At 44.1% G+C, this 14,776-nt stretch overlaps 2 protein-coding genes across 6 annotated transcripts in view; one reads left to right on the top strand and one right to left on the bottom strand.

The window, feature by feature from the left end:
* Window positions 1–14,776, top strand: part of TNNI1 (troponin I1, slow skeletal type) — a 279,093-nt gene that overhangs the window by 167,906 nt on the left and 96,411 nt on the right. The window lies entirely within an intron of this gene.
* Window positions 1–14,776, bottom strand: part of PPP1R12B (protein phosphatase 1 regulatory subunit 12B) — a 127,774-nt gene that overhangs the window by 58,997 nt on the left and 54,001 nt on the right. For 2 of the 5 annotated variants that reach the window (XM_076358199.1, XM_076358198.1), the window contains exons 10-14: window positions 14,545–14,742; window positions 13,637–13,719; window positions 11,787–11,912; window positions 6,280–6,465; window positions 5,538–5,723 (exon numbers count right to left, since the gene is read on the bottom strand). In XM_076358199.1, the coding sequence (XP_076214314.1) occupies window positions 5,538–5,723; window positions 6,280–6,465; window positions 11,787–11,912; window positions 13,637–13,719; window positions 14,545–14,742 (779 nt within the window). The remainder of the gene's footprint in view (window positions 1–5,537; window positions 5,724–6,279; window positions 6,466–11,786; window positions 11,913–13,636; window positions 13,720–14,544; window positions 14,743–14,776) is intronic. The other 3 variants (XM_076358201.1, XM_076358200.1, XM_076358202.1) reach the window with 2 other exon arrangements.

Below are 14,776 nucleotides of genomic sequence, written 5' to 3'. Positions count from 1 at the left end.
GGTAGTGGCTTTAGTTCAATTTTAAGTGTCCGCTGTTCTCGGGGACAGAAGATTAATTAAGTTTGCTCAAAAACTTTTCCTATAGAAATCCCAGGGTGGCTACCTTGCTTCCTTGGCTTCTCCACCTGTAACATCCACGGGTTGGTGCTGTGGAGCAAAGAATTTAACAGAATAGCTGATTTTGTGCTAAATTAGCTCTCAGCTGTACCGTCACACAGTATCTCCACAAATATTTCAGGTACATTCTTTAGTTTAATGGCCATTTTTGGACACAGAGAAGTATGTGAACATGTCAAAGTTAGTAAATGCCCATACCCTGAACATCCAGGTAACGGTACCCAGATGGAACCGAAGCCCTGGCTGCAGAACTTGCCGTTAGACAAATGTGCTGTTAGACACAAGGATTAAATAGGTGAAACATGTCAGTGGTTACAATTAGTACGTAAAGAGGAACTGCACACAAATTTTGAATGTAGACAGGGATGAGGAAAGGCAGTTTTACCTTCTGCTTGCTCCATGCTGTCAAGCTGCAGTTCTTTTACATTGGTTAGCTCAAGTGGTCCCTGCTTCGTTTCCTTGACCATTCCTGGAGGATCCCACATATATTCCCGCTTTGAGTTAAGCAGGCCAACCTACAGCCTGGGCTCCTCCGCCCAAAGCAAATGCCAAAATATCCCCCCCCCGCCCCTTCCCCTGAGCACTGGATAAAGTCAGTCGGCAGCTGAGCACGCAGCAGCACACCTGCTCGCCTTCTTTACAGGAAACAGGGCTCAGCAGCAGTGACCCCCATCCCACACCTCGACCTTTTTCCAAATAAACATGCAGCCTGATTTCTGATACAGCAGGAGCAATCTCGCCTCTTCCCAACATGGACAATCCGACGGCCAGCAGAATTCCTGCCCTCCCACGTCATCTGCACCAGCAGCCTTTTAAAAAAAGGACAACTTTATCTGAAAGAGATTAACTGGAGAAGCATGGCAGATAAATGCTTTCAACAGCAGGTGCCAGATGATCGTTCCGTTTTTCACAAGAGAGAGACCTCTTAACTTTTTGTTGTCCGCTGTGTAGTGTGGACAGGAATCCGTCCCTTGCCATGCAGCAGCGCTTTACACGAGTATCCCCACCACCCTGGTCCCCAGGGACCCTTCCCAGGAGAATTAAGACCACTCAGCTTTACAGCAGTCAGCGATAAGGATTATAGAGTCAAATACTACTGAAAAAACCCCAAGGTGGTAGGCAAGACAATGCTCACAGCTTTTTTCTACCAGTTCCTCTCAAGTGACATTTAAATACCCCTTGAATGCAAATCCCATAGTTTAACTTTTACAGAGATCAGGGTTTCTTATTTTTTTTGTCAGATAATAAGGGTTAATGGACATATCGGGCATCCGCATTCACCCTAGAGGAGTCATGCTCTGAATTTGGACAGGACAAGAATCACAAGCTAAAAGGACTTGCCAAAAATTGTTCATCTAACAGTACTGGTGGAGGAGGATTCAGTTATTAATATATTATTAATATATGCTACTATAATTAGCAGCTGGATCCTTAAAATGAAGGAACAAAGAATGAAAAATAAATTCCTCTTGGGAACGAAGCAGAAGAGAGAAATGTTTGCTAGACACATTTACCTTGTGTGTCGGTGAACTTTCTTCATCTGAAAAAAATTTCTAGGGGACACTTAGGGGGCAAGAAGCCAGGCTGAGCACAGCCGTCAGCCCCAAAGCTGCTAGGAAAACAAGCCCACCCCACTCCCATTCTTGATTTATCTGAAAAACTGGTCAGAGTGCATTAAAAAAATAAGGAAGAGAGAGACGTGTTTCCTGTCTCTAACTAACAGCTTGCCTGATGGCAAGTGCTACCACCTTGCTGGAACCTTCCTGAGGAACAGGAAGAACAAATACAATTGCAGAATGCAATTGTATAAACAAAGTGGCTGGGGAGGGGAAAAAAGAGGAAGGACAAATTAAAATCCTAATTCTTACAAAACCAGGCCAGATTTCAAATTCAGGAGTGTCCTTTTAAACTGGTCACACAACTGAGAACACAGACTTGGGATCTGCCTTGCAGAAGTTCTTGGGCAAAGCTTGTCTTACCCCACATGACAGCTAACCACGAGCTGTGGGCTGCACAGCAGCCTTTCAATCTGTCCTGGGAACCAAAGTTTTCATATAATATGAAAGGCTTCAGTGAGACCCAGACCCCCCAGACCTTCCTTTCAGCACCAGATGTCTCACGGCACAAGTCACATTCCAGTTTAGCAAGATCTCCCGCAGACTCCCCTCCATGCACAGGGGACGCAGCTCCAAGCAGCCTCCAGCGCGCAGGGAGCCTGCGACACGGGAACCCTCTTGAGAGGGGCTGCAGCATAGAACTCCCGGGAGAAGATGTGGCCACAGAGCCCTGCACTGAAACTACACGCACAAGGTCGCAGATGAACTTTGCAAAGGAGCTTTCGGCGGCACTAGAGGCCGCTGTCATCCCAGATGAAGGCGGATAACCCAGCAGTGGGCTGCAACCAACAGGACCCCCCGAGTCCCCACCACCTGCTTGCACCAAGCGGAAACCAAAAGGATGTTAGTTTTACACCAGGAAGAACAGAGTCTACGTGAGATACTGTAGGCACAGCATCCACGCATTCGTAATTCACCCCTAGCAGAGCCAGTGCTGTTTTGAGTTCAGCTGGACAAATGTATTTGCAACGTGAGACAATTTGATGCTGACAGAAGATCATCAAAATGGCCAAATAGCAGTGTTCACCAGGGGCTCCAAAATTCCCACGAAAAAGAAATTGCCTGGCAAAAATATTGACTCTGGAAGATGGCATGTTTCCAGCCTCGCAGCATCAGCACACCGCAGTGCTGCAGCGGAATTAAGGGAGGCTGAACGTGCAGCTGGGTACATGTAAATATGCACGGCAGCAGCTTGGCTGAACGTCCAAGACATATGGCTCTAACACCAGGCAGCGATTTGCTGTGGTCCGTCCAGGTAGACAGACTGCACTGCATTCCTCCAAACTGATTTCTCCTGTGCTGCCGCCTTTTCTGTTTTTTCTTTCCTCCCCTTTGTAACGACGTGAGGCGTGATTCACGCTATTTTCCAGCTACTGGAGCATTTGCTGACCAATTTAGCTAGCAAACGAGCAGCAGGTAAAACACCACAGATGAAATGCTACGGTGGGCCAGGGTAAGGCTTGTTGGCTGTCAAAGGATGCAAAACAGCCCTCCAGAGCACTCTGCTAGTTGTTCCTCCCCAGACCTAGCCGTCTCTTCTGCTTTAACCTTTTGGCTTCACGCAGATAATTTAAGGCCACAAGTTAGGAGACATCCCTGTGATCTAATATTAGATAAGCTTGTTTATGTTTTTGTTGCTAAGAGAAAGCTGGAGCTTTGGAAACACTGAAGCAGACCAAATGCTACTGCAACAGCTGCCGGTGGGAACTGAAATCCATATAGTGCTTCCCTGACAACTGTTTGCCATTTTCCTTTTTCATTTTGTTTTACTGAAATTGGTCTCCCTCCAAAATAAGCTTTTCCCATTTAGGTGACCTCTCCTGTTTCTCTAGGTCCATGTTTCCTAGTTCAAACCGTGCACGCAGTTCTCCAGTCAGTATATCCTGCTGTTAGAACATACATTGATAAATAAGGTTTCTTCCACCCACAAGCACAATGCATCATTGCTGCGCTTTTTTTCCTCTCAGTAGTTTCAAAGCATCAATTAAACGTGGGAGGAATTTTCTGGTGTTTCTCTTTACATTACCATAATTCATAGGAGATGATTCTCTAACAAAAATGCAGGAGACTTAAACAGATCTTCTATTTATTTATAGAAACGGATTCGGCAATAAATGCCAATGCAGTAATATTAGTAGATGCTCTTTTGGGCATCTACAAGTACTATCACAGTCAAGTTCCCTGTCTGCAGGCAGTGCCAAAAGTCTGGTGGCTTTTGTGGAGCCCACTTCCCCAGGGAAAAATCTAAAGCTTCTGCAACTTGATTCTGGGCTTGCCAAAATGGAGATACTGTTGTGAAATGGTCTGAAGTGTGAACTGAAAGCACAATACTCACTCTGTCTCTTTTGCACAATCTTACTTTGCACCGGGAGTATCTTTTGGCAGCTCATCTCAATTCAATTGCAAATGACACCAAGCCAACTGACCCCTAGCAAAATGACAAGGAGCATACAGAGGCACTCCTAATATTAAACTTAAGTGTTCTTACAAAGATACTCTGCAGTAGCTATTTCAAATTATGTCCCTGCCTACAGAGTTGCTGAATGTGGCTCATCCAGAACACTTGCAATACCTTCAAAGCACGCCCTGTGCTAGCTCTGGAAAAAAAGAAAAAAGCCCAAACAGCAATAAAAGTTTGAGTGTTTTCCAAACTGCACAGACCACCTTCTTTCTTGGATCTGCTGCAGCTGAAGCAAAGAGAAGCCGGCAGCAAGCATGCCCTTCTTGCTGGTCACATGGCTGACTGCAGATTACATGGCACTGCTGCGCTCTACCATCTTTATCTTTGCAAGCCGATAATTTCCATTATTGCTTTTCACATCCTTTGGCTTCAGGCCATTTAAAATATGTCAGAGTACTATCTCCACTCAGAAAGGTCTGTATTTTAAGAAGTTATTATTTTAGTTTGGAAGAATCTAATTACCAAAAACACTCCATGAAAGAGTTGCTAGTTAGAAATACACAGTTCATTGCTGCATTTTATTTACTACCATTTACTTTCATCAGAAGAGACAGATTTTGCAAAAGTTAACGTGTTTGCAGGAATAAATATGGATCATTTGATATTCTGTACTTAAATGCACAAGGTAAATTTCCTTTGAAAAGAGCAGCAGCTACCCCAGGTTTATATTTCCCCAGTCTTGAAATAACATCATATGATAAGAAAGAGATACCACCACCTAGATTCAGAGTAATTAAAAATGCTGCTACTGCTGGAACAGCCTTGGTTGCACATGGTAGACTTCTACCTCTGTGCTAAGTCTTCCATTATAGTCAATCAAAAGAAATGCATGCTGCTAGAGTGCAGCCCATCTCCTCCTGTATTGCACATCTACACGCTCCAGGAATGTTTGTTTTCTCCCACTAGCTACAGAGGGAATCTGGGGGACTTGTGCAGCAAAGATGTCTCCATCAGGGCATATGTAAACTTAGCTGAGCTGGATCGGAGGGATGGATTTTATCTGAATGCGTCTCAGTCCAACGCTCTTTTTCGGATGGGATTCACGTTACAGAACCTACTGCAAGCGGCTACACTCTATACATAGAGGCCTTAGGGACTGAGATTAGTAGCTGAGATGACTACTGAAGAAAAAGGCCGAGATGCTGAAAAGACAAGTAGAAAATTATGAAACTCAATTTAACCTAAAATCCAGCGATGATTCAGTTCAAAACCTTAAGATGGAGCAGGGGCAGCTCCTGCCTGTAACTCCACATAGCACCTAAGAAACCGTTCTTACACCCCCACCATCACCACGACCTGACGATAGAGGAGGCCCAACACACACCGGCACTCTGCTCACTAACCTTCTGCGCTCCCTGGCTTCCTCAGCTGAGAAGTCCTTTCCTGTAGTTGAGGCAGCACCGGCATTCGCAATACCATTAGCAGAGCCGAGTATAGCACGATTTGTGATTACACCTAGGGGGGTGCTAGCAGAGATGCCCTCTGTATTTTTCTCTACAGCAGAATCAGTTTGTGGCCTGAAAGGGGCTCTGAAATAGAGAAGACATAATGGAAAGCAAAGCAAGTGAACTCAACTGCTGAGCGAGACCAGCCACCTTGAGGGAGCATTGACAGTTCATTCTCCTCGTTCTAGACTCGTGTTTTTGTAGAGAACAGCACACATTAAAATGAGTTTTTAAAAATTTGTAGAAGAATAAGCAGGAGGAATTCATAGTCTTCATATCCCTGTTCGTAGCAAAAATGATTAGAAAATGTACCCGGTGAATAAGTAGAAGGAATGAACTCCAAGAGCTTGTACACTGAACACCCAAGAGCAGCCTGAGCAACACATTGTCTCTCTAACGGGGTAGCAAGAGGGCACAATCGGCCACTCCAGTGAGCGAAGAAGCTAAGGTCACATACGGGCTGTTAACTGCCTGCTGGTGCATACGCACTACTGAAACTGTCCAACGTAACCATTCTGGGATTTCTTATCAGCACTTCCCGCATGGAAGCACATTTCCAATCCATAATCCACTCCAGAATTCAGAACTTCCAACCCAAATGCTGATTTTCTGCAGCGTTATCTCAGCTGTGAGCCGTTACCTGGTATATTGGCGGGCTGATGCAGTAGTGTTCGCACCGAGAGATGTGGGACAGGAAGAGACAGGTTGCCACGGGGTGCCCAATGAGGTAGATGAACCAATGGTAGTGGGTGAGGTAGCTAGAGATGTATTGCGACTGGCTGAAATGTAGGGACTGCTGAGGTCACTACTTCTACCAAATGAAGCACTGTAAAACATCACAAAATCATGTCCTTCAGAGCACAGTAAATATTCAACAGAACATCACCACAGCCGGGCTCTCAGCTGGAAAGGGAGCAAGTATTACATCTTAGCAAAACGTTTGCAAGGAGATTAGAGTGCACCGGAGTCGCTGCAGGTCGCTCACGCAGGCTAGCACTAGCAGCACCCCTCTTAGCTAAGCCCAGCTGAGTTTCAGTGAGAGAGTAACGGCGTGGAGGTGAATCCGTGAAGATCAGGGAAGGGAAAAACCCCACCACAGTGAAAGTGGCGCACACAGAGCACGCCTGTGTACTGGGGAAAGGAAGAAACAATGAGCAAGGATGAGGTTGCTTAAAGCAGGAAAGGAGAGAGTGACATAAGCAGGTCTGGCTGCATCACCTCCTAAGGATGCCCAGGACTTCCAGTTTTAAGAACTTGTTTTCTGTGGCTTAAAACTTTGGCAAAGATGATCAGTTCAGGCTTTAATTTTCTTTAAGGCATGTTTGGCACAAACTCTGTATTTCTGAAAAACAGCTAGCAAAACCATCCAAAAAATATTCAAGAATCAGCAAGGGAAATATATATTTTGCCAGTTTAAAACAAAACCTTTAAAACCATTGTTACTGAAAAGCTGTAAGTGTTTAAGTGCTCATACTTTGGAGAAGAGACAGGAGAAAAGGGAGAAGGGCTCTCATACGAGGATGTACCCTTTCGCTTTTTCAGAGAAAATCTTCTCTAAGGGGGATAAATTGCAGACCTCTAAAAACAGACTTGATGAAATCTGGCAAAATCTCCTTATTGCATGTGCCAGAGCCCCATATATGGGCTGCTTGTTGTCTGCACAGAGCAAACGAGCGTGCATGCATGACCTAGGACCCTGCCACACCTTTCCCAGCAACTGGTATTCCTGGTTGCTACTGGTCAGACTGGGCTGTCTGCAGGATCAAAGGCTAGGAAGGCTGGAAGGCTGCCTCTCACCTCCTGCATCCTAACAACGCCCATGCCAACGCACATGGAGCATGGAGAAAAGTGGTTGCACCAGGAATAAAAGCTGACCTAGAGGAAAAGCAGACCAGGACAAAGAGCTGCAGGTTTTTGGGAAAGCCAGGGACAACGGACTGGAACTGGAAGTCAACACTAGAGCAAGAGTCAGAGAGAGCAGCCCAAGTCTGAAATAAAACTTGAAAGGGGCAGGACAACAGCCAAGGACAGGAGGTCAGAGGAAAAGATCCAGTCCAATCCACTTAGGCACCCAGTTTACAAATCAGTTTTATATGCCAAGGCCCCCAGCCAGCCCAGAACAAGCAGCTGGTCCCTAGAGAGCCAAAGGAGAGACTGGGGCATCCTGGAAGGCCTCCACGGGGAGGAACCTTACATTTGGGCTCTTCAGTTGATGGCTGCTTGCCATATCCAGGTCACAAAGGAACAAGTAAGTTATTGTCACCAGGTAGCAACCTCCACTGGACCCTAAACAAAGCTTCCTCTGGAAAGCGGGCCCCTGCCCAGAGCACTGGGGAGCAGGAAGTCCTGTTGGAAGCAAGCGCCTCCCTTCTTGGCTCTCTGCACCAGAGGAAAAGGCCAAGCCCTGGAGACGGGCTGGGAGGAGAGTGAGAGCGGGGAGCTAAGCCTGGCTGGTGTGGGCGTGCAGAGCAAGCAGCCATGAAGTTGCAGAAATGAGTGTACTGAGAAGACGATGGTAGTGGAGCGTGCGCCAGGCAAAGGAACGAGAGGAGCGGCAGGGGAGAAGGTGGTGGCAACCCTGGGGGGAGCAGGGTTGGTGTGGCACCATCCTAGGAGACCCCAAGGCAGAGAGGCTGGGACATGAGGGGTTGCTGCAAAAAAAGAGAAGGAACTTGGTCAGGAAGGGAGGACATGGGAGTGTTATTAAGTAAGACCTGACAAGGACCGTCTTTCAGAAGGGAAAGGTAATGGGCGAAAAGGGGAGACAAGAAGGGGGAAGCAGCACCAGGTGCCTGGTAGAGCAGAGATGTGGAGGAGCTGAGAGGGGAAAGAGGAGGAGGAATGGAGGAAAAGAGCATGGTGATGGCGTTGTGACAACTCCTACACACACATGCCCTGCATTGGAGAAATGTGGTGCTGGGGCATCATGCATACACTCCTGCTCACAAGAAGGGACCAAGGCATTGCCAGCTCTACAGGAATTCACCTCCCCACCCCGTCACCTTGCATGGGTGGAATTGCACAGTTTGAGGAGGACTCTAAGGCATTTATTCAATTGTTCACATTTGATGTGAAGAGGACCAGAAAATTGCAAGAAAAAGGTTAGCCGGGGAATCTTGTTAATTAACAGCTGTGTTCATATGAATCTGCAAAAAGGAGGATTATGAATTTATGCTAAAGAATTCAATATTAGAAATAAAAGAGGCACTGACACACTGCTACTCATTCTCTAACACCATCACCATAACATAACCATCAGGGAACGAGCAATGAAATGGAAAGGAACATTTCAAATCAATAAAAAGAAATACTTCTGAAAACAGCTAAGGCAAGTAGAATTCAAAATCTTAAAAGCCTTCAAAACCTTAAAAAGCTTCTACATATGCTAATAAAAAGGATTTGCACAAAACACGTAACTATTTTTTTTGAACACACTGCCATAGGGTATTGCAGAGATCAAAATGGGATTTGCTTATGGAAGTTGGCCACAGTGGTGGCTATTAAGAACAATGGTTAAGTATAGCCCCTGGCTCCTAAAATCACGATTGCTGGAAGCAAGGAGAGTGTGGGAGGTGGAAAACTGCTCTTAAGTTATCCTAGCTTTTGCAACTTGTCTCTCAAAACCAGTTGCTGTCAGAAACAGAGTCTGGGCTGCACGTTGGCCTGACTCACTGTGATGGTTTTTATGTGAACAAAACCTGTAAGAAGGTGTATCTGCAAATACGCAAAATGAAGGAGAAACTAACTGCGTGAAAGGGTGATCTCATTTTGGTGTGTGTGATCCCTTCCTGTGAGGCATCTCTTATGGCTGATGTCAAAGGAAGTATGCTGAATTAATTCAACCTGCTATGCCAGTTTTCCTCCAAATCCTTTAACATACAGGCGGTGTGAATTGGCTGTTTGAAGGCCAATATGCACTGAAATGGAGAACAGGCTGTCAGAACAGGGTTCTGTGAATTTTTGGGCTAGTGGTACACCCATAGAGAAAGCAAAATGAATGACAGACACTACCATTACAGAGAGCGCTTTAACATTTGCTTCAACTAAAGCTGAATAACATTTGCAACGTTGCTGGAAGTTATTTTGTCTCCTTTTAGAAGAAAAGCCATTTTCAACATCTTAAGATGATCTGTTGCTGTTGCTTACTCTTTGTTTGGGGGTCATATAAAGCACTTGCAGAACATAAATAGGTATCTTTATTGGTATTAGTTAAATGCTAAGCTAAAGAGTAAACGCAGATGTACAGAAGTCATCCTCTCAGTAACATCCAAGTATGTCAGGTTCACTTTAATTCTTCCTCTCTCAGAATGAGCTTTTATCTTTTGGAGTTGTGTTCAGAGTTTTGTTAATACTTGGAAATGACAAAGAGCTCATCCTTTAACAGGCAACCAGGTTCCCTTCCTCATCTTAGAGGCTGATGCACAAGGCTGAAGAAATCAGAGGTTCAATACAATTATATTTAATTTCTCTGTGCTCTTCTATAGAAAACCATATGGGATAGACGTCAAATTGATCATGATTTTACTGTTTGTACATACGATGCAAAACCATTGATCTCTTTAAAAAAAGTACGCTTTATTCCGACCTGGCAAAGCTATTCTCTGTAATTGCTTGTAAACCAACACTCTCCTATGAAAGGCCAGAATTCAGCCTTTGTGACAAGAAATTGGTATTAGTGAAATATCACTGCCAGCCAAAACATTCGCTAGTCTCTGTACAGTTTAACCAAGGAAATACAGTACAACTATGTGAATGTAATACTAAATCTGGTTTGGGATTAGCTGAGATAAACAGTCAATGTTTGTAAAATTTAAACAGACAGCCACGTTAGTGACTGGACTGTTTCTCAAATTAGGGAACAGTAAGGCATGCCAGCAGCAAGAGGCAAAAGTTTTCCAACGTAATCAGCTGTGGCTTGTCGGACTGCCTTTAGAGAGAGACAAGCTATGGAGGTTGGCCTGTCATCATGCCCCAGGATAGATGTGAAGAATGATCAGCAGATCAGGAGAAGTCTACTGCGGCTGTCTGCTTCACCTTTTGTGGAAACGGGTCTGTATGTGCTCAGCAGTTGGACAGACATATCCTCAAGCACAACCTACCTCTACCAGCATAAGCACTAGAATACAAAAACTACGCCTCTTCCCAAGTATCTCAAGCAATTGTTCCATCTTCAGGATAGTTATTTAGTTCAGGGTCTAGAATTTGGTGAAACACCAAATTCTAAAACCTTGAAATATTTCTGTCTTTTTCCTTAAGCACAGATCAAATGGCTTTGCAGCGTGACATGTTTATACATGCTGTTTTGATGGTTTCCAGTATTAGCTAAAATAAAGGTGAGGTGATGGAACTGTACTTTGTGCAAAGGGCTGATCCTCCTTGTCACAACTGAGATGAAAACTCAGTAATGTATTATTTGCCTTAACAGAGCAGGGCATTCATTCACCTCAATCAGAGACAGCCATTGTCTGGTACTTCAAGGAAACCGAGCCTCTGCCTTCCAAAGGGGTAAAAGATACTGCTATTAAAGAAGTTATGCACAGGATTGCTTTCCTGATTCTGCTTGGCTAGTTTACCAACAATCAGCCTCTACAATTTCACATACACTGTGCAGAAACTGCTTCTTTACTGCCACAAGAAAATGGTTGGAGACATCAGTCTCACTCCTTAGTAAGTGCTGTAAGTCATGCACAAGAACACTGCCACTTTTCTGATAACGATGCCATAAACATGGACTAATATAAACCAAAATTAGAGATGAGCTACAACTTACCTGTCAATAGCTATTTGAACAATGCTTTCAAACTGTAATTACTTTATTCTCTTTTTATGATCAATTTTTGGTTTATTATCTAACCATAATACTAGCATAAAACTGAGAAAACACTTTGCATTTGAATTATGTGAACAAGAATATTTAAATTTAGTTCGGCAATTTACAAATCAACGAAAATGATGACCTTTAAAAATACTATTTAGCATGACAAATGTCGGTAAATCTTAATTTTTATTTCCTGCTCTCAGCAGAAGAGTGTCCCAAGGCCAGTTACACTGATGCAGTAAGCAGCAAGCAGAAGGTTGAAGTTTGGGAGGCCTGTTAAGAGTAGAACTGACTGCCTGGGAACCCATGTAAGACAGAATTGGACATACCTTTTCAAGTAAGTAGATACGTAGGTAGTAGGTGCACCAGAATGGGGAGCTTCATTTCCCTTTGATTCATCCCTCCACGGCTGCCGGGTGTAAGAGCCGCTCCGCACTAGGTTAACAGCTGATTCTCTAATGCAGGAGAGAGCACAAGGTTTGTTTAGAAAAACTTTTGGAGTCTGTTTTTGGCTCCTTTACAGTTCCACAACACAAATCCTTCCCTTACACCTATGTGCACCGCTGTTCACAGGTGACAACTCACTGAAACACCTCTTCTGGCCTTAACATCAGTTTCTGTTATTGCCAGCTGTATTACTTAAGAATCACCAGATGAGGTAATGTTTTGCATAAAGAGGAACAAGATCCTTTTTAGTCAGAAAACTTGCAACTAGAATTTAGATTGTCCATAAAAGTAATTTAACATATTCAATAACGTCATTTGATGACGTTACAAGACTCTGCCGTCTTGTATCAAACAACATTGCATAAATGGACAGATATTGCAACTGCAGGGGAAGTTTTTATTCTCCAAGGTATCCAGGCAACGACAGTAACGCAATTCAGTATGGCAAATCCTTTGCTATACTTAGCAGCAGAAAACAACAAACAAAATATTTGGCAATACCTAAAACTACTTGACAAGTTATCAATGTTACTAGTAGTTCTGTTTGTCATAGTTATCTGAAATCAGGGCTCCTTTTCCTAATACACACTTTGGCAGTTTGTCCTTTTCTGGTCTTGGACAGGACCTCAAGCTTGTAATGCAACACAAATCCATTCACTCATCAGCCTGCATTATTTTTCATTTTTCAGTTGCCGTGTCCATGCTGATGCCCTTTCAGACACCTGTGGGTTCCGTGAAGTGAAACTCAGCTGTTTTGAAAGGAAAGAGTATTGGGAAAAATCTGTACTACGCAGTACATCTGGGCACCATCTGTTCACGCAGGCCAACTCCCCTCATTCCCTACTTTACCAAGCAAAGGACATTTATCAGCAGTCAGCCGGATATGCCACTCAATACAAGCGACTGCCAAAACTGCTCAAGCTTATCAGCAGACACAAATTGTCCGCTAAACTCCAAATCACAGTGACTGGCTGAGATTAAGCAAGAACACAGCAGGGAGGTTCCAGCAAAAGATCAGCAAAGAATCTCAAACTGTGCTGAAATTCTCTCAGGGTGGTCATCTGCCCTGACTTCTTCAACAACAACTACAATTCACAATGACTTCTCTATGTGTGCCTTTGTACCAGGATTGTGGAAGTGGCTGGAAATGAGGCTAAGCTCAAATTTTACTCCTTCTTGCACAAACTGTGAAGAACCTGTTTGTAGAGATTAGCTCCTCAATTGTATCTTGAGATACTAGATATTTATCCCATTTATACCACAGTTCTGTCCAGGGGCAGCTACACCCATTCACTGTAAAAACAACCCCTGCAATGGAAACAGTTCCATACACAAGAGAGTTCACAAACTCAAGTGAATCAAAAAATGACAGATGTGTGAACAAAGGGATTGAAGGTGACTGACTATTGAGCAAGTGACAGAAGTACAAGTGTAGGTGCCAGCTACAAAATGAGGCACTTGCATATAAAAGCAAAAAGTATGCGTAAATCTAGTTTCCTGGATGGAGAGCATGTATGTATGAACACAGGGGTGGAGAAACCAGCCTGTTGCCCTGCTCACCTAAATGAAAAGCAACGTACCAGAACTTTTATAGATCAGAGATAGTTCTCGATATTGTGAATTCCCATGCACTTGGGACTGCTGAGAAAATATATGAAGCATGAATATAGAAAAAAGGTATTCTGCAGGAACTATTGACAGGACAGAAGCTGAGCATTAAGTTCAGTCTCACCTGTTTTCTTTTTCTTCTATATCGCTCGTACTGCTCAGTCTTCTGGGGGCTATTGTGGCAAGATAGCTCTTGTTGTCTTTATCCTGGTGAAGCAAAAGTAGTACTTCAACCGCACATCTGTTACACTTCCAGCACGTTCAGTGACAACTAAATTCACGTTCAAATTTCTTCAACTAAGAAAGTATTCTCCTGTCTAAGGACAACTGGTTTAAGGCATTTTATTGGGCAACACATACCACAGCATAAAAGTATCATTTCTGAAAATTATTTCCTGAAGAGCACTCTAGTGAATAAAAGCAGCTTCTAACTAGAACTACTTATAAATTAGAGACTCATAGAATAGTTTGGGTTGGAAGGGACCTTTAAAGATCATCTAGTCCACCCCCCCTGCAACAAGCAGGGACATCTTCAACTAGATCAGGTTGCTCAGAGCCCCGTCCAACCTGACCTTGAACGTTTCCAGGGATGGGGCATCTACCCATGGGTAGCAAAGTTGCAGCTAGTGAATATGTGGGATGGGATTCACAAATACAGCTGGTGGATACAGGAGGAATCCATATAGATGACAGTGAAGGAGAACTTCCACTGCAGGTATGTGCTACTGTCTGGATTAGATATTTTCTGGTAAAGAATGGGCCATGCCAGACCGGCAGCTCTTGTTCACTGGCAGCCCCCTCCAAACCGAGCAGGAATTAGGTCAAAGGGGCACCGAACTCCAGTTCTGCAAGAACAACTGATAGGATAGGAATAATTTTCAAAAGAAAAAAAAGAAAGAATGGAAGAGACCTAAGTTTGTTGTGGATGCAAAACTCTGCAATAACTCAAAACAAAAGGGAAAGGGTCTTAAACCTGTGAGGTGAAGTCTGCTCAACTGGGGTGTGCTAAAACACCTTTGCTGAAAGCCAAACCTTTTCTTTGTTGTCTAATAATGCAGATATCCGAGGACTTGACGAAGAACGATAGATAGAAGAAGTCTTATCTCTCTGCGCCTCACGAGTAGCAGCGACTTCACTCAACATGTTGTGACTGCCAGTCTTCCGTAGTCCCAGCCGCCACGATGAAGGTGACTCATCCTTCTGCTCATCTGACTTGCTGAGCCAACTGAACTGCAGAGGAGAAAAAGGGACATTTGGAAGAAGT

This window comes from Aptenodytes patagonicus, chromosome 22 (assembly GCF_965638725.1).
Source record: "Aptenodytes patagonicus chromosome 22, bAptPat1.pri.cur, whole genome shotgun sequence".
Classification (NCBI taxonomy): Eukaryota; Metazoa; Chordata; class Aves; order Sphenisciformes; family Spheniscidae; genus Aptenodytes; species Aptenodytes patagonicus.
The sequence above is the reverse complement of the archived record's forward strand: the minus strand, read 5'-3'. Positions and strand labels throughout refer to the sequence as shown.